The 20,181-nt window shown below is 46.7% G+C and overlaps 1 protein-coding gene across 1 annotated transcript in view; it reads right to left on the reverse strand.

Moving 5' to 3' along the window:
* STAB2 (stabilin 2) overlaps window positions 1-20,181 on the reverse strand; it is a 335,756-nt gene that overhangs the window by 113,901 nt on the left and 201,674 nt on the right. The window contains exons 40-42 of the mRNA XM_073575159.1: window positions 17,910-17,955; window positions 9,049-9,125; window positions 8,812-8,937 (exon numbers count right to left, since the gene is read on the reverse strand). Coding sequence (XP_073431260.1) covers window positions 8,812-8,937; window positions 9,049-9,125; window positions 17,910-17,955 — 249 coding nt within the window. The remainder of the gene's footprint in view (window positions 1-8,811; window positions 8,938-9,048; window positions 9,126-17,909; window positions 17,956-20,181) is intronic.

A 20,181-nucleotide genomic window follows, 5' to 3' on the forward strand; every position in this document is an offset into this window, starting at 1 on the left:
AATAAACTTCACAATTGGATGAGTTTAAAAAAAATGTTCCTGTGCCAAGATAATGAGATAATCTTATAACTGTGCCCCTGCTATGTGCCGTGTAATGGCTGTGTCTGACCGTGCAGGAACATGGTCGGATCTGGAGCGCCTGCCAGGGCTGGGGGTACTTGGTACCGGGACGGTTCTTAACGGGATGTGTCACCGCAGCAGTGACCTGATCCGTGGCCCTGGGCGTCCAATGAAAATGATGATAAGGGGATGATAAAGTTTATGAAAGATAGTTTGTGATGCCACCTGTGGTATTCGGCAATTAGATGTTAGCCGACGCTGCTTGAAGAGACCGCTGGGGCTGATGATACAGCAGAGTTGTTACAGCTCTCCACAGGTAGAGCTAAGCCCCAGGGCAGTAATAGTGTAAAATGATGGTGATGATGGTTGTAGTGCAGGGCTGAGGTGATGCAGCAAATAAACAGGAGGACACAGCAGGGTGCAGTCTTCACACTTTTACTCACAGTTTGAGGTGCAGACCAGGCCACTGAGTACAGATGGTAATGGAGATCCAGGCAGCAACTTAGGATCCACTAAGCCAGATGGGTTGGAGGCCTCCTTTCTGCACTGTCCTATGAGGTCCTTGCTGCCTAAAGCTATGCTTGGTCCTCTGTTCCTTACTGTCCTGTGGTACTTGCCCGTATGGCAGGCAGCTTGAGCCTGTTGCAGGTGTCGCTCCTCTATGGCGGCTTCGGGCTCTGATTTGCTGCTGTGCCTTCAGGCATATGATGGGGCCAGGAGGCCTACAGTCTCCTGCCCTCTGGATTTGGCTTCTAGGACTGTTGTACCTGTGCAGCCATGGACTCCGGCGTCTGGTTTCAAGCGCTCTGCACTGGGGTGAGCTTGGTCCCAGCTCCAATCCCCAGGGTTCTATCACGCTTACCCTTATCTGCAGGAGTGTAGCGTGACCGGTCAGCGGTCCCGGCGTTGGTGAAGGAACTCAGACCATGGAGCTGTCAGAGGGACCAGTGTCGGAGCACAGTTTGGGAGGTCGCAGGACCTGTGGAAGGGGCAGAGCGCTTGCAGAAGCACTCAGAGGTTGCAGGACATAGCACCATGTGCCCTGTGACGTCAGAGGGGGCGGAGCTTATCACAGGGACGCTGAAGTGACAGGCAGAGGGCTCAGAGAGCCAGGGGTTTATACAGTAGCGATGGTCGGGCAATCCAGAAGTCATACACAGGAGAATCAATGCGGTACAGAGTCAGGCAGAGCAAGAATGGTCAGGGAAGCAGGAGGTCAGGCACGAGTCGGGCTGCACGGTACAAAATCAGAAAGTCAGAGAGTAGTCTAGGGGAGCCAAAGGTCAGAACATGGGTCGAGCAGGATGGTACCAAATCAGGAAGCCAAGAGACAAAAACCAAAATTCAGACCAGGTCATACACACCACAAACACGGAAACAGGTGAGAGGCACTTAGCAAATACAGGGTCGGACACACTCAAGTATGAAGTATAAATGACAGGGAAGGTTGCTCGCCTGTGGCCATGAATACCCTCCCTGAGACCAAAGAGAGGCTCCAACCATTAACCCTTCACTTGTCAGACCAAAATTCCAGATACCATGATAATAACCCTTCGCTTGTCAGACCAAAATTCCAGATACCATGACAGTACCCCTCCCTCAACGGGGGGCCTCCGGACCCCCAGGTCTTCCTGGGTATCGAGCATGATATGCCCTGACCAGGCGATCTGCGTGCACTGATCTGGCCGGTACCCAGGAACGATCCTTCGGGCCATACCCTTTCCAATGGACGAGTGTTATGATTGAGTCACCGTAGGAGGCATTTTTTTTTTTTTAAACACAATTCTTTCCTGCTATTGAGTACCCTAGGATCTGCGGTATGGCGGGTGATTCTGTTATGATTGAGTCACCGTAGGAGGCAAAAACAGAAATGCTAGCTAAGTCCAGAAAACCAGAGAAGTTGGCAGCTATCGGATTGCAGACCCCTGAACCTATCAACACAACTAGCAGTAGCCGTGGGGGGTTCCTACGATGCCCTAGACCCCTCGATCACAGCCAGAGAATTAGATAGCCTAAAGACAGAAAGGGAAATCTAAACTGCCCCAGAGCAGACCCCAAAGCAAAAGGCAGCCCCCCACATATAATGACGGTGAAGCAAGAAGAAAGAACACAACACAGACAGAAAGATAGACTGAGCAAAGATGGGGCCCAAGCTAACTAGATAGGAAAGGACAGGAAGGCTGCTGTCTGCAATCCGTGAAAAACCCTATGAAAATAAGAGCCAACAGACTGACAGTGAAAAAGGCCCTGAAGACGCTAGGCTTCAAAAAGACTATGTCAGTACTCAGGAATATTCTGAAGACAGAGCAACAGGCAAAAGGAGAATCAGCTCACCCCAGCAGGGAATGGCAGAATCCAGAAAAGCAAGGCAAACAAAAACAAAACACAAAAGCTAAAAGGCAAAGCAGAAAACTTAGCTTTAGAGGAGCAGGAATCAGACTGGTTTCCTAGAAGTCCACAGAGAAATCACCCGCAGGGCAGAAGGGCGTCGGCAGCCTTATATCCAGTCCGTGACTCCACTCAGCCAGTCATCATCATTAGTCTCAGGTGCCTGATAATCAGGCTCATTACCTTCCTTTACCAGAATAGGGAGTTCACCAGACCTCAGTGACGAAGGGGAAAATGAACTCACAACAGACGAGGTACTGCAAAGAGTCATGAACCCATCGAGATTGCACAATTTTTTGCACCTCGAACTCCATATGGCAGTCCACTGATATAGGCGGTGGTAGAGGAGTATGTTCCTCCCTTACTGAACCTACCGGCTTAAGCAAGGACCTATGAAAAATGTTGTGCACCTTCAGGGATGATGGGAGACGTAGCCGATAAGTTACCGGATTAATCACCTCCGTTATGATGTAGGGACCAATAAATTTGGGACCCAACTTTGCTGATGGCAATTTTAGCGTTATATTCCGTGTTGAGAGCCACACCTTGTCCCCACAATGCAAGTCCTGACCCGGATCCCTCTTTCTATCAGCAAAACGTTTGTACCTTCCCTGAGCCTTTTCAGTACTTGCGCAAACCCTTGACCATACACCACTGATCTGCCTAACCGAATCCTCTACCCCTGGACAATTTGAGTCCAACCGCGAGAACTCACCAAAATGAGGATTTAATCCAAGATTAATAAAAAAAGGTTACCTACCGGTGGACTGGTTAATTCGGTTATTAAAGGCAAACTCCGCCAATGGTAATGCATCACACCAGTCGTCTTGCAGTGTTGAGGTCAAACATCGAAGGATTTGTTCCAAAGACTGGTTGGTGCGCTCCGTTTGGCCATTACTCTCCGGGTGGTAGGCTGAGGAAAAAGACAAAGATATCCCCAACTTCCTACAGAATGCTCACCAAAATTTCGCTATAAATTGTGCCCCCCTATCCGAAACGATATTGATAGGTACCCCATGGAGACGAATGATTTGGGAAAGGAAGTGTTTAAAAAGGACCTCAGCAGACGGTAGTTTAGACATGGGTACGAAATGTGCCATCTTTGAAAACCTATCTACTACTACCCAAATGATGGTATTACCCTTGGAGGGGGGGAGGTTGGTAATGAAATCCATGGACAAATGGGTCCATGGTCTTTCTGGAATTGGCAGTGGTACCAATTCCCCGGCCAGCCGGCAATGAGAGCTCTTAGAACGGGCGCACACCCCACAGGCCATGACATACCCCTTAATTTCTGAACACATTGATGGCCACCAAAACATTCTCTTTACCGCCTCATAAGTGGCCGTAATACCTGGGTGGGCCCCCAACTTAGAATCGTGAAACTCTCGTAAGAGCTTGGACCGTAAGACCTGTGGTACAAACAATTTATTAGGCGGTTTGGCCCTTGGTGCTAAAGCTTGAGCCCCCACAATCTCCCGCTCCAACTTTGACGAAAGCTCGGCTATCACCATCCCGGGTTGAAGAATGGACGAGGGAGGATCGGGGGCAGAAAGAGGTTTGAAACTTCGTGACAATGTATCCGCCTTCACATTCTTAGAACCAGGCAGGAAAGTTATGGAGAACTGGAACCGGGAAAAAAAAAAGTGACCACCGAGCCTGTCTGGGAGTCAACCTTTTTTGCTGTGCTAATGTACTCCAAATTTTTATGGTCAGTGATAACCGTAATTGGATGTTCTGCCCTCTCCAAAAAATGCCTCCATTCTTCAAACGCTAGTTTTATAGCCAAGAGCTCTCTGTTCCCCACATCATAATTTCTCTCTGCCAGAGAGAACTTCTTGGAAAAAAAAGCACAGGGTCTGAGATTAGTTAATGTAGCCGATCCTTGAGACAAAACAGCCCCCACCCCCACCTCGAACGCATCTACCTCTACCACAAACGGCTGAGACGGATTAGGCTGCACCAGAACTAGCGCGGACATAAAGCAATTCTTCAGATTCACAAAAGCTTGTTTGGCCGGAAGGGACCAATTCTTTATATTGGCCCCCCTAAATGTAAGATCAGTAAGAGGTTTCACTATCTGAGAAAAACCCTTGATAAACCTCCGATAATAATTTGCGAACCCTAAAAAACGCTGCAGGCCCTTCAGGTCCTGGGGTTGGACCCAATCCGCAATGGCCTGCACCTTCTTGGGATCCATACGAAATCCCTGTGGAGAAATGATCAGCCCTAGAAAAGTTAGCTCCTGCACAAAAAAGGTACACTTTTCTAATTTAACAAACAATTGGTTCTCCCTGAGTCTCTGGAGAACAATCTTAACATGAGATAGGTGAGACTGCTCGTCGGGGCAGAAAACCAAGATATCGTCTAAATAAATGACAATAAAGCGGCCAATCAGGTCCGCAAAAATCACATTAATAAAATTCTGAAAAACTGCTGGTGCGTTGGCGAGACCGAATGGCATCACAAGATTCTCAAACAACCCTTCAGGAGTAAGAAATGCCTTTTTCCATTCATCCCCCTCTTTAATCCTAATAAGATTATAAGCCCCCCTAAGGTCTAGTTTGGAGAACCATTTTGCTCCCGAGAGCTGATTGCACAGATCGGGAATCAACGGTAAGGGATATGCATTTTTAACAGTGATTTTATTGAGTTCCCGAAAGTCGAGGCAGGGACGCAGGCCACCATCTTTCTTTTTAACAAAAAAGAACCCCGCTGCTACTGGAGAGACCGAAGGTCTGATATGCCCTTTCCGGAGACTTTCCTTTATATACTCTTTCATTGCCAAACGTTCAGGCCCGGATAAATTAAACAGACGGGTTTTGGGTAATTTGGACCCTGGGACTAAATCAATGTTGCAATCAAAAGGCCTATGTGGGGGTAATGCCTTGGCCTCGCTTTCGGAGAACACGTCCTCGAAGTCTTTCAGGCACTCCGGAATGCCCTCCAGACACACAGAAGACTCCAAAACAGGATTTGCAGGGGAAACACAACACACAGCTTTATAGGAACATTCATCACATTTCAGACCCCATTTAACAATTACCCTCCTCTCCCAGTCAATTACCGGCTTGCGCCGCTGAAGCCACGGCATACCCAACACCAACCCTTCAGGTAGATTATCCATAATGAAACATTTCATCTCCTCCGCATGGGAGGAGCCAACCTGTAACACAAAGGTATTGGTGGCATAACGAATCCCCAAACGGGTGAGCGGGGAGGAGTCAATTGCCACAATTTTCAACGGGGTCTCTAACCTGACTGTCCCTATCTTGGCCCTGGAGACGGTGCTAGCACTGACCAGGTTTAGAGAGGAACCACAGTCCACCAAAGCTGTGGAAAAAAAACGACATTTGTCTACCAGCAGTTCAACATCAAGCAACAGCTTGGGGCATGAGGAAAAAGGTACCTGCGGGTCTGGGCAGCCTCCTCGATCACTACCCAGACCTAGAAGTTTCCCGCCGGCTGGGAAGACGAGGGACAGGATGGACAGTCTCTCCTCCAATGTCCTGCTTCTCCACAATAAAAGCACAGCTGTTTATCCCGCTGGCATCTCCCCTCTTTCTCTTTGATGGATGGGGCACCAATCTCCATGGGTATCGCACTAGCCCCAACTTCCTTGCTCCCAGCGAACAGAGGGGACTCGGAGTGCATCACCCCTCTGGCCCTTAACCGTCGATCCAGCCGAACTGCCTGTGTCATGGCATCTTCCAGGGTATCAGGAGGCAGATGCAGGGCTAGGGCGTCCTGAAGGCCTTCTGCTAAGCCCCTACGGAATAGACCGCAGAGAGCTGCATCGTCCCAGGTGACTTCCGCTGCCCACCGCCGAAACTCAGAACAATACCACTCTGCAGAGTGCCGACCCTGACTTGCGCTCACCACCATGTCCTCCGCCAGTCGTACTCTATCAGGCTCATCATAGATACGGCCCAAAGCCTCAAAAAATGCATCCACAGTCATACGTTCTGGTGCGGTGGGTGCTAGCGAAAATGCCCAGGCTTGTGGGGCACCTCGCAACAGGGAGATAACTACCCTCGCCCTCTGAAATTCTCCCCCGGATGAGCGAGGTCTCAGGGAGAAAAATAATTTGCACCCCTCCCAGAACGCTCTGAACTCCTTTTTGTCTCCAGAAAAGGAGTCAGGCAGTTTAACCGGGGATTCAGGGGACGTAAGGGATACATTCCTACTCTCGGAAGACATAGCCCCTTGCACAGTATTAACCAGCTGCTGTTGGGTATGAGCTATACTGCGCTGTTCAACACTCATTTTCTGGAACATTTGAGAGAGCTGCTTCACTTGCTCTGACAATGCCTGCATCAGGTCCATGACTGCAGCAGACCCCCACACACTCACACACAGGTAGTAACAGAAGGATGAGTGGGGGGGGGAAGTAACAAGGTCGTTTATAATATTACGCTTACCCTTATCTGCAGGAGTGTAGCGTGACCGGTCAGCGGTCCCGGCGTTGGTGAAGGCACTCAGACCATGGGCTGTCAGAGGGACCAGTGTAGGAGCACAGTTTGGGAGGTCGCAGGACCTGTGGAAGGGGCGGAGCGCTTGCAGAAGCACTCAGAGGCTGCAGGACCTAGCACCATGTGACCTGTGACGTCAGAGGGGGCGGAGCTTATCGCAGGGATGCTGAAGTGATAGGCAGAGGGCTCAGAGAGCCAGGGGTTTATACAGTAGCGATAGTCGGGCAATCCAGAAGTCATACACAGGAGAATCAATGCGGTACAGAGTCATGCAGAGCAAGAATGGTCAGGGAAGCAGGAGGTCAGGCACGGGTCGGGCTGCACGGTACAAAATCATAAAGTCAGAGAGTAGTCTAGGGGAGCCAAAGGTCAGAACACGGGTCGAGCAGGACGGTATCAAATCAGGAAGCCAAGAGACAAAAACCAAAATCCAGACCAGGTCATACACACCACAAACACAGAAACAGGCGAGACGCACTTAGCAAAGGCAGGGTCGGACACACTCAAGTATGAAGTATAAACGACAGGGAAGGTTGCTGGCCTGTGGCCATAAATACCCTCCCTGAGACCAAAGAGAGGCTCCAACCATTAACCCTTCACTTGTCAGACCAAAATTCCAGATACCATGATATTAACCCTTCGCTTGTCAGACCAAAATTCCAGATACCATGACAGGTTCCCTAAACTTCTTCTTTCCTCTCTCTTTACCTCTAATCTTGGGATGAGCTCCTCACAGCTCCTGTCCTTTGTACAGACTCTCACAGACTGCAACTAACTAACTCCACCTCCAGCCCAGAACTTATAGGAAAGCTCCCCTGGAACTGGGTTTAGAGCTCCCCCTTCTGGTCTAGAGTAGGAAAAGTGTTGGATGTTGGTATTACCTGGCTAAGGGACCCCTCCTTGCTTCCATACATGTCATCACCCCCATGTGAGGGAGACAATGCCACTTTGGCAACTGGACTCCTAGGGTGCCACAGATCATACCACAGCTCCTGGGCAGGGGAGGATGCAAAAGAATATACAGTCATTACAGCAGGGTATCACAGCTGATTCTGTCTTTGAGGTAAAGTGTGGTTTAAAAACAGACAGTGAAAGGTTTTTGCTCACAAAGAAAATCAGCTGCGATCCCATGCTGTAATGTCTGTATACTCTCTTTTCCTTCCTCCCCAGTCCAGGCAGGAGATGTGGTATGATCAGACCATGTCCCTGCATGGTCAGACATGGCCATTACACAGTACACAGCAGGGACACATTTATAAGATTATCTCAGAACTGGAACATTATTTTAAAACACATGCAACTGTGAAGTTTATTTTTATTTCAATATCTGTTGATTAAAATATACTTTTGTTCGTGGCACAACCCCTTTAAACCCCTTGGAAAAAGAAACTTCAAGATCTCTGGAGATAGACTTGTAACATTGAGATTATTGAAATTATTCAACAATTTTGGTTCTCAAGTGATCAGACCGTTCTCTTCTCTTCTTTCTGTTCTTCATGCTTAGTGTGGCATGCACACACACACAATGCAAAGATTGAGTCAACTTCTCCCCTTTTTATCTCGTTTCAGGTGTCATTTTCATATTGCCCACACCTGTTACTTGCCACAGCTGCATTTGAACGAGCATCACATGGTTCAAAGTTGTGTACCCACAATTTTGGGAAGGAAACTACAATTTTGTCCGTCCCATTTGGGGGGGTTTATGTGAATATTATGTCCAATTTGCCTTTTTTTATTGTTTCAATACACACAAAGGAAATAAACATGTGTATAACAAAACATGTGTAATTACAATAGTTTTCTGAGAGAAATACTTTCTGAAACAATTTTCAAGGGTGCCAACACTTTCGGCCATGCAGCTTTTTATATTCTAATAAAGAAGAATACATACCCATACAAATTATCCCATCTCCAGTATAGTCTGCTTTACAAACACATATCCGATTTCCAGGAGCAGTTTTTCGACATTCTGCACTTGATGAACAACCCCCGTTGCTCGTTGCACAGGCGTCAATAGCTAAAGTGTGTTACATAATAATTGATATTACACATATTGATGACTTAAAATCACAATTGTATGGGATATTTGAGGAATACATTGATGGGAAAGAATTTATGTGAAGGTTACCTGTGCACATTGTACCATTTCCTTCAAATCCAAAAGCACATTGACAGTAGGCGGTGCCATCAGTTTTAACAAGACAGCTGAAGAAACAGACATAAGAATGAGTGTCTAAGCCAATCTACATAACCCCACTGACTGCTCTACAAAGGACATTTGTTTATATGGCAGATTTACATCATATAAACACATAAGTAATCAAGAAGAGGTGAGAGAGCAGCCACAGCTCTGACTTTCTCTTGATTACTTATTCGTCTAAAAGGTGGGGCCAGTGAAGTAGATGCTGATTGGGAACAGGGTTCACATGACATAGCAACATCATGGTGGCTCAGTGGTTGCACTTCAGCATTGGGGTCCTGGGTTCAAATCCCTCCAAGGACAACATCTGCAAGACGTTTGCATGTTCTCCCCATGTTTGCGTGGGTTTCCTTCGGGTTCTCCGGTTTCCTCCCACACTCCAAAGACATACAGATGTATGTAAAGTGCTGTGAAATATGATAGTGCTATGTATGCAAAGCATAATAAATAACCTCACGTGAGCCCCAGGAGAGCGAGTGCTGACCCTGCTGAAACAGTGCCTGCACCGGAGGTGAATATAAGTGTTTTTGTTTTAACGGGGGTGCATATTCAGATTGAGAAGGGGTTGTTCTAGTAGTGGGTAACCCCTTTAAGACCATATACACTAACTACTATAATGAATACAATCCCTAACCACTTTGGTATGTATCAATCCATGACTGAATATGCAGCTTTCAGATGTCCTGACAAGTGCTACTTTCACTCTGAAATTTAAATTGTCTGAACATTTTTTCTCTTTTCTATTTTTGAGTTAAATGTCAGATTCAGCTCAAAAACATAAAGGATAGAACATTTTCAGATTAAAGGGAATCCGTAGGCAGGTTTTTGCTACCTAGTCTGACACCAGCATGATTTAGGCAAAGAGACAAAGAGACCCTGAATCCAAAGATACATCACTTAGGTTACTTGGTGAAGCCGTTCTGAGACAATCAGAGTTTTTAGATTTAGCAATGGAGCAGAGCTGAGAAAACAAACCCAGCCCTCACCAGTACACTGCTCATCACAGGAGGGGTCGTGATGGGTTGAGCATCCATGCACCAGCTAGTCACAGCAATGATAATGTCCTAGTGATGAAACCTTCACTGTACATAAACAGCACCCTGATAAGTGACATCACGGAATTCTGTATTTTAACCCATGCTGTCCTCGAATTACATAGCAAAAACTTGCTGACAGATTGCCTTTAATAGCTATAACTTACCATTATTATACCAATAACTTAAAGAATCAAAGTTTAACTTAAAGAGTCATATGTTGATGTACTGATACCTAATACAATTGTGTACTGACATTTTATAGCACTTTTTTATTCAGCTATAATGAATTTCAACAGAGACATATCTAGGATGGGGTGCAGGCGGGCCACCTGACTCGGCGGTCTGAGGCGTCTCCCCGGACTGGGAATCGGACGTTCTCTGAGATGGCTGTCAGGCTGACAGGTGGCTCAGAGAAGGTGCAGCGCGCCAGCTCCCAGTAATCAATTATACTTGAGTCTTTCAAACGTGAGTACACTTGAAGTTCTGACCGCCGGGCGACATCAGTAGCGTGATCAGGCCATGTGATCACACTGCTGACAGCACTCGGCAGGGCAGCAGAGATGCACATTGGTGGTAAGTGCTGCAGTGGAGTGGAAGGCACCGAAGATATATTGTAATAGGGGCGGGTGTTAGTAGATTTGAAAACACAGTTTGGTGAACGAGGAAGGGATGGATGCAGACAATATGGGAGGAGTAGGATTTGGGGACACAGTTTGGTGAACAAGGAAGGGATGGGTGCAGACACAATACGGGGAGAGAAACAGGTGAAATTTCTGGATACAGTATGAGGAGCAGGTGGGTAGATGGGGAACATGTATGAGGAAACAATACCAGGCTGGAATGGGTGCAAACACAGTATGGCGAGGGAGGGGATGGATGCTGACACAGTTTGAGGAGCTAGGGGGGAATACCACCATGGTTACTTACCGGTAGCTGGTTTTTCCGGAACCCATGACAGCACCACATGAGAGAGGGATCCGCCCCGCCAGGACAGGAACCTACTGAAACATAAGGGGCGGCACCTCTCCCCCGCTTCAGTTGGATTACAGAGCATTTGAGAGGACTTCCCGGTTAGTTACATATTTATCCAACACCACATCACACAAATACACCCGACTATTGTGCACACCCAAACGGTGAAAAAAGGGGGGGAAATATACGGGTGCTGTCATGGGTTCCAGAAAAAACGGTTTTCCCTTCACCCATGACAGCACCACATGAGAGATTCTGGAGACTTCGAACACCTTAGGGAGGGACCACCGCTTGCAGCACTCTTCTACCAAAGGTCAAGTCAGCAGAGGAGGACAGATTTAGTCTATAGTGTCTAAAGAAAGTTGAGGGTGAGGCCCAGGTAGCGGCCTTACAAATTTGCTCTATCGATACCTCTGCCTTCTCAGCCCAGGAGGTCGCCACGGCTCTGGTGGAATGAGCCTTGATGCCGTCAGGAACCGGGACGCCACTAGCTGAATAGGCTACACTAATGGCCTCCCTAATCCATCGGGCAATAGTCCCCTTTGACACTCCATAACCTTTCCTAGCACCCTGGAAGGCTACAAATAGGGACTGGGACCTCCTCCACTGGCTGGTTATAGATATATACTCTACTAGGGTTCTTTTAACATCTAGGCTATGAAATTTCTCCTCCCCTGGGTTTCGGATTCTCGCAAAAGGAAGGGAGGACAATCTCTTGGTTTCGGTGAAAGTTAGTTACTACTTTCGGCAAGTAAGCCGGGTCTGTTCTCATAACCACCCTATCCTGGTATATCTGGGTATATGGTGGGTTGACTGAAAGGGCCTGTAAGTCACTAACTCTACGTGCCGACGTTAGAGCTACCAAAATGATGGTTTTTAGAGTGAGATTTTTAGTTGAAATCTGCTGTATGGGTTCAAACGGCTCTTTCGTGAGGGCTTCCAGCACCAGATTTAGATCCCATGGAGCTATTTTTGGTAAGGAAACTGGCCTAGCTCTGTGGCAAGATTTTATAAACCTGGCTACCAATCTGTTTGCCGCTATATTGCAATTGTATAATGCACCCAGCGCTGAAACCTGTACCTTGAGGGTATTAACCGCCAGGCCTAGCTGTAGGCCTGCCTGCAAGAACTCCAAGATGGACTCGATTGGGGGTTCTTGACCTAACGGTTTTCCCAGGAATTGTAGGAATTTCTTCCACGTCCTGCCATATATGTTGGTTGTTATTGGTTTTCTACTTTTCATTAGAGTAGTCACCAACCCCGGGGAAAAACCTTTATCCCTCAAAAGTGACCTCTCAAATTCCACGCCGTCAGATGGAGCCCCTTGACTTGTTTGTGGAATATCGGCCCCTGAGCTAACAAATCTGGAATCTCTGGCAGTACCCACGGGTCCGAGAGAGACATCATTTGTAGTAGTGAAAACCACGGTCTTTTTGGCCAGAACGGGGCTATGAGGATTACTCTGGTTTGCTCGTCTCTTATCTTTTTTACTACTGTCGGGATTAACGCTACTGGGGGAAAGGCATAGCTCAGTTTGAACCGCCACGGGATTTGTAGAGCGTCTACTGCCCACGGGTTTTCCCCTGGGTTTAAAGAGCAGAACCTTCTCACTTGCCGGTTGCTTTTGGTGGCAAAGAGGTCGATTACTGGCTGTCCCCATAACTGTACTATCTTGCGGAATATTACCCGATTTAAGGCTCACTCTCCCTGTTTTAACTTGTTGCGGCTTAGAAAGTCGGCTTGAACATTTTCTGTCCCTTTGATGTGTAGGGCTGTTAGGGAGGTTAGGTGTTGCTCTGCTTTGAGGAAGATTCTTTTGGCTTCGTCCATTAGGGAGTTTGACCTTGTCCCTCCCTGGTGGTTGACATACGCCACTGCCACCCTGTTGTCTGACATAATTCGGACGTTTTGACCCTGTAACATGGGAATGAATGCCTCTAGGGCTCTGTTTATCGCTCTCAACTCTCTTAAGTTGGAGGAAGCCTTCTGCTCTATGTGACCCCAGGACCCTTGGGCCATATGTTCTCTCAGGTGTGCCCCCATCCCGAGGAGCTTGCGTCCGTCAATATTACATCGGACACGGGCCTGTGCCACAAAGTTCCCCCTGCTAAATTTGTGTCGTCTAGCCACCAAGTGAGATAGTTTTTCCCCCTTTCGGAATGTTCCAGCTTCCCTTCTAAACGCCCTTTCAATCGTCTCTGGGCTGACAAGATTTCCGCCTGCAGTTGTCGGGTATGAAACTGTGCCCAGTTGACCGCTGGGATACAGGCTGTTAGCGTGCCCAACAGGGACATTGCCCTTCTTAGGGTCATGTGAGGATGCTGTATTACCGTAAGGGTCATTTCTCTCACCTTCTCTAGTTTTTTCTCTGGCAAGAGACAAACTTGACGGTCGGAGTCCAAGACGAAACCTAGAAACGTTTGTTTCCTTAGGGGTTGAAGTTTTGATTTTTTTAAGTTTACCATCCAACCCAGTCTTTGCAGGGTCTCTGTTATCTTCTCTACCTGATGTGCGCAGTGATGTTCTGAATTGCCAATGACCAGAAAATTGTCCAAGTAAGGCACCATAATCACATTGTGGATTCGAAGGAAAGCTGTCATTTCCGCTATTACTTTTGTAAAAATCCTTGGCGCTATGGAGATGCCAAACGGAAGAGCCGTAAATTGAAAATGCCTGAGGTCGCCCTGGATGTATAGGGCTACCCTCAGGTATTTTTGGTACTCTTGGTGCATCGGGATATGGTAATAGGCATCCTTCAAATCTATTGCGGCCATGAAGCAGTTGTGGTGTAACAGCTTTATGGCCGAAGTCACTGATTCCATTTTGAATGTTTGGTTCATGATCCATTGATTGAGGCGCCTGAGATTTATTATCGTTCTGAAGGAAAGGTCGGGTTTTTTTATTAGGAAGAGGGGAGAATAGAACCCCCTTCTTTCTTGATCTTTCGGGACCTCTACCAGAACTTGTTTCTCCAATAGTCCTAAGATTTCTGTTTCTATGGCTGATTGCTCTCCTGGATCCTTCCTGACGGGGGTCACCACAAATGAAGCTCTTGGATACTGGAAGAAGGGGATTTTTAGGCCATTCTTTATAATTTTCAGGATCCAATTGTTGGCCGATATTTTGTCCCATTCTTGAGAAAAGAGCCTCAATCTTCCCCCCACAGGAGGGCTGGTGTCATTGCGGGGATTTTTTGGCGGTTGAGGTATTTCCCCCAAACATAAACCCTGGTTCTTTTTTCCTCTTGTCGTCCCACCTTTTCCGTTCTCCCGGGGGACGGCCTCGATTGAACCTTCCCCTCCGAAAGGGCGGTCTCCTTTGATCACCCATGAATCTGGGGAAGCCCTTCTTTTTATCACCGGCTTTTTCCAGGATGTCATCCAGGTCTTTTCCAAACAAGAACTGCCCATCACATGGTAACGAGCATAATTTTGCCTTCCCAGAATCCTCTGCACCGCTGACGTCGGACGCCGGTCTCCGCCCCCGGCTTCCCCTGCATGCAGGCGAAGGACGGGTGCGCGCGCAGGGGGAGGGCGGCACGTGGAGGAACCTCCGAAGGGAGGACATCGGGACGTGCCCGCACGAACCCGGGGCCCGGATCAGGCAACACCCCGGGGACTGCGCTACCAGCTGCCGATGGCCGGCGTCGCAGGTAAGTCAGCCCTGCAATTTAAACGCCGGGACGGCCCTGGGTCTTTCATCCTGACAGGCGCCGCCGCTGTCAGAGGGATTCCTTTCCAGGACAGGAACCCAACTGAAGCGGGGGAGAGGTGCCGCCCCTTATGTTTCAGTAGGTTCCTGTCCTGGCGGGGCGGATCCCTCTCTCATGTGGTGCTGTCATGGGTGAAGGGAAAATATGCTGTGAGGCAGTGGCCGGTGTTATATTATATGCGAGGGTCACCATGTGTCCCCCAGGATGTGCACAGAAACATATTGAGGCCGCAGGAGTGCACGTCAGTCACAGGCATAGCTGTGATTGCAATGCAGAATAAAAGTGAGTGATGGTCTTGGACAAGCTATTTGTCCAAGACAGATTTAGGAATACCTGCTATGAGATTTTATTTTTTAAATGGACTAGAGGAAGGTAGCAGGGCGGTCCATTTCCTCCCCTGCTCTGGGTTTTCCATGTGGCCTACGGCCACAAGATCTTTGTAAAAACCCCTACAGCAGAGGGTTTGGGGTGTCAGTGTGGAGTTTGCAAGGTGCAGAGCAGATGGCTCTGAAAAAGCTCAGCCTGTGTGAGGGAACATAGCTCCAAGCAGAGCAAACTCCTGGCACCCCGAAGTATTATACGGTGGTGCAGTTGCCCTTGGCAACTGGCCGCATTTATGGACTGTCTTGTTTCCTGGCTGCGATGCGGAGGATACAGTTTGTTTTGTTTTGGACATTAAATCTGTGTTTATTTTGAACTCTCCTGGGTCACTGCCTCTTCACTGCACAGTGAGGACACCTCTGCACTACAGTGCAGACACAGAATGGGAGCGAGGGAGGCGATAGGTGTGTGCAGACACAGTGTGGTGAGTGGGGGGATGGATGCAGACATAGTATGAGGAGTGAGGAGGGAATTTATGCTGACACAGTATAGGGATCAATAGTGATGGAATGGGTGCAGACACAGTATGGGAAGTTGGGGGATGTGTGAGGAGGCAGTATGGAGAGAGTGACGGTTAATATGTGAGGAGACAATATGGTTAGCTGGGGAGATGTGAGAGGAGACAGCATAAGGATGGAAGGGGAAATGTGTGAGGAGACTATTGAGGGGAATAATGTGAGGAAACAGTATGGGGAGAGAAAAGTGTGGGTTGGCACAGAATAGAGACTGGGTAGCATGGGGGGGTACAGTATGCCAAGGAGGAGGTGTGTGATGAATGGGCACAGTAAAGAGAGTAGGTCCTAGAGGGGGGACCCAGTGTGAGAGGACAGTGTAAAGAGGGGGCCCAGATTAGAAAGGAGAGGGCAGTTTGAAGAGACAGAGTGTGGGTCATATTTTGTGCAGGGAATATAGTAAGTAGCAATTATTTATTCAGGGTCTCTGCGTAGGGCAAATATTTTTATTCAGGATCATTATAATGACACTGCTATTTTTAAGGGTAGCATGTGGGTATGTGCTTCACAAAACGGAGAAGATGGAAGTCTACAGAGATGAGCTGTAGCTGTGAAAAGTCATCATAGTGTCTGGAAAAGATGAAGAAAAGAAAGAGAACGACTCCAATCATAGAGAACGTTATCTATAAGGTACCTGGATGTAAATTTTTTTTGTGATACTCACAATTCTCATCAGTACTGTGGTTCCTGTATGGTTTGAAGTCTGATAACTGATAGTAACAACTTCCAGTATCTCCTTTCCATTGTTAAGGACGTACTGAAATTTGTAGGTTCATGCGATACAAATGTATATGGTTCTGACCTGACCATACAATTGATGTACCCTGTGCTGATGGTGCTAGTGATGTATTAATGTACTGATGGTGGTCCTGGTGATGTATTCCTGTACTGTTGGTGGTTCTGAGGATGAATTTCTGTAGTGCTGGTGGTCCTGATGATACATTTCAGTACGGATACTGGTTGTGATGCTGTTTCTGTACTAATGGGGTTCTATTGATGTATTTCTGTACTGATGTTGGTTCTGGTGATGAAGGCTTGTGTTGTTATTGGTTCTGATTCTGTACACAAGTAACAATCCATACCCTGTGTTTAAAACATGTTGTGTCAGCTGATAAGTTAAGGCTTACTATGTTTTTATTTAGGTTGGAAGCATTAAAGGGGATGTCTAAGTTTGTGATGAGCCTGCAGTCAGTGAGAGAGGGAGGTCACAAAACCGCAATTATGCAATTTAGATACATGCGGTCACGGTCATTAGACCTGCATGACCTCACTCAATTAAAATGAATTGAGCGAGGCGGTCACGTCTAGTCCGAATCGGGCAAGCAGTATACACATCGCATATTTGTGCTCACAGGACCGTCCACTATAGCCTCCGGCAAAGGAAAATCCTAAAAGCCTGCAGTGCATGTGCTGTGAGAGTTAAGAAGCCTGCAGTCACCTAGAGTGACAGCAGACTTTCATCATAAACCTGGACAAGCCCATAAATTGATAAAATGGAGCACTGTAGCATGCCAATCCTAACAGCGTGTAATATTCTCATTGTCAGGGTTCAGCTCTGTCTGCTGGTTCTATCAGTCATCACAAGGCCACTTCACTCATATATGCGATTTTCATACCTACAGTCACGTGACAACTATCTTTTCTTCCTGCTTCTATCAGTTTCCACAGAACATTGAGAGAATTAGGAAGAGCAGCTAGTCGGTATGTTACTGTAAATGTGTAAATCGCTGGGGGGGTGGGGGACGCTACACTGAATTCTTGCCCCGGTAGCTGGAAAACCTAAATACACCACTGTAGACCAAATAATATATTCCAAGAAAAGGCAAAATCAATATATATTCCGAAAATTAATTTTATTAATGAAAAGGCTACAATAAAAAACAAACATAAAAATATATGATAAAGAATGGGAAGAGCGAGCTAAGCCATGATTGTATTACATTGAATCAAATATAAATATAATCGAATGGGGTCCTTGCAAGCTATTTTCATTAATAAAAATATGTTTTGGAATATATAATGATTTTGCCTGATCCTTGAATGCAATGTAATGATCTGCACATCAGAAGCTTCACATAAAGCTGCAATGTGTATACCATTGCCCCAAATCATTAACTGACAGTCATTCATTCAATTAGTTACACTTTTTACAATAGGCAGGTGAGAAATACATACTTTGCACTAGTGTGGCAGATTTTATTGCATTTGTCTTCTGTGATTGCTGAAAAATAAATGAAAGGGCAAGAATAAGATAATGTGTAATACATTCATCATTTAGCACAATGGGATTTTCTTATCTTGCACTGATCTCGAGTTATAACCATTATTAAACTCAACATAGCTATAACTATAATTCTGGAATCACTGTATGACTATGATAAAGATTAGATAGATAGATAGATAGATAGATAGATAGATAGATAGATAGATAGATTGTGAGCTGTAATATTTTTAGTAGAGGAACACATATAATAGTAATGGAATTAGTGACTGTTCTTGCCAATGGAAAATCATTGTCAATGTTCTAGTTTGCCTTTATTTAGCTAACAAGACTAAATGGATGCCAGTGTGAAATCATAGTTTCCAAAAAATCTGTTTGATCACAGTCACGTGAATACTTTGCTTACTTTGTGGCTCAGCCAAGGCACTCATTTAATCATCATTACCCTGATAATCACTGATTCATGGAAGCAAAAAGGGAAATATTTTGGAATGTGTCTAGGGCTCATACTCATTTGCGAGAAAAACGAACATGTGCAATCTGATAAAAAAAATCGGATTGCACTCTGACCAATGTTATTCAATGAGTTACATCTCATCTGCGATTATTTTTCTCAACTGAAATTGTAATGAGAAAAAAAAATCACAGCATGCACGAGATTCACCAATGCAAGTCAATGGATGTGAGAAAAAAATTCGCACAGCACTCTCACCATGCGAGTGCCATCCGATTTCTACGCACCAGTGTCCTTAGAAAATACGGCAATTTATGTGCGGTGTATAGTAAAATCACACTGACAGGTTAGAATAGAATAGATATATACACATAGAATACATACATATATATACTGTGTGTATATATATATATATATATATATATATATATATATATATATATATATACACACACACACACACACACACACACACAGGGTAGGCCATTTATATGGATACACCTAAATAAAATGGGAATGGTGGGTGATGTCAACTTCGTGTTTGTGGCACATTAGTATATGGGAGGGGGAAAAGTTTTCAAGATGGATGGTGACCATGTCGGCCATTTTGAAGTCAGACATTTTGGATCCAACTTTATTTTCTTCAATGGGAAGAGGGTCATGTGACACATCAAACATATTGAGAATTTCACAAGAAAAATGATGGTGTGCTTGGTTTTAACGTAACTTTATTCTTTCATGAGTTATTTGCAAGTTTATGACCACTTATAAAATGTGTTCAAAGTGCTGCCCATTGTGTTCGATTATCAATGCAACCCTCTTCTCCCACTCTTGACACACTGATAGCAACACCGCGGAAGAAATGCTAGCACAAGCTTCCAGTATCCGTTGTTTCAGATGCTGCACATCTCGTATCTTCACAGCATAGACAACTGCCTTCAGATGACTCCAAAGATAAAGGTCTAAGGGGGTCAGATCAGGAGACCTTGGTGGCCATTCAACTGGCCCACGATGACCAATCCACTTTCCAGGAAACTGTTCATGTAGGAATGCTCGGCAAGATGGTGCACCACCACATTATGGGTGTCAGGTCCGAGCATTCCTACATGGCAATAGTTAAAGCCACCAGCCAATAGGAGGCTGGCAGCTGACGTCAGCGCGCACATCGCCGCCGTCTGACTTCATAGTCATTCGCCAGCGAGTGCACGCTTTCAGCCTGGAGGGAAGATCGCTTGCCGCAGGAGCGCGGCAATGAAAGGAGAAAAGTTTTTTTTACGTTTTTTAAAATTTTAATTGAAAGTGGCAAGCTGGCAGGATGGAAACGTGTCCATCCTGCCGGGGGCAGAAAAGAGATGGGGCAGAATGGAGACAGGGGGCAGGATGAAAGATATGGAGGCATGATTGGAGACACAGGGGGCATGATTGGAGACACTGGGGGCAGGATTTGAGACATGGGGGGCAGAATGGAGACATGGGGCATGATTGGAGACACAGGGGGCAGAATGGAGACACAGGGGGCAGGAATGGAGACACAGGGGCAGGATTGGAGACACAGGGGGCATGATTGGAGACACAGGGGGCAGAATGTGAGAAGCAGGGGGCAGAATGGAGACACAGGGGGTATGATTGGCGACACAGTGGGCAGAATGGAGACACAGGGGGTATGATTGCAGACACAGGGGGCAGGATTGCAGACACAGGGGGCAGGATTGCAGAAACAGGGGGCAGGATTGCAGACGCGGGGGCAGAACGGAGACACAGGGGGCAGGATT

Source organism: Dendrobates tinctorius, unplaced genomic scaffold, assembly GCF_039654945.1.
Source record: "Dendrobates tinctorius isolate UK_male_01 unplaced genomic scaffold, ASM3965494v1 ptg000043l, whole genome shotgun sequence".
NCBI lineage: Eukaryota > Metazoa > Chordata > Amphibia > Anura > Dendrobatidae > Dendrobates > Dendrobates tinctorius.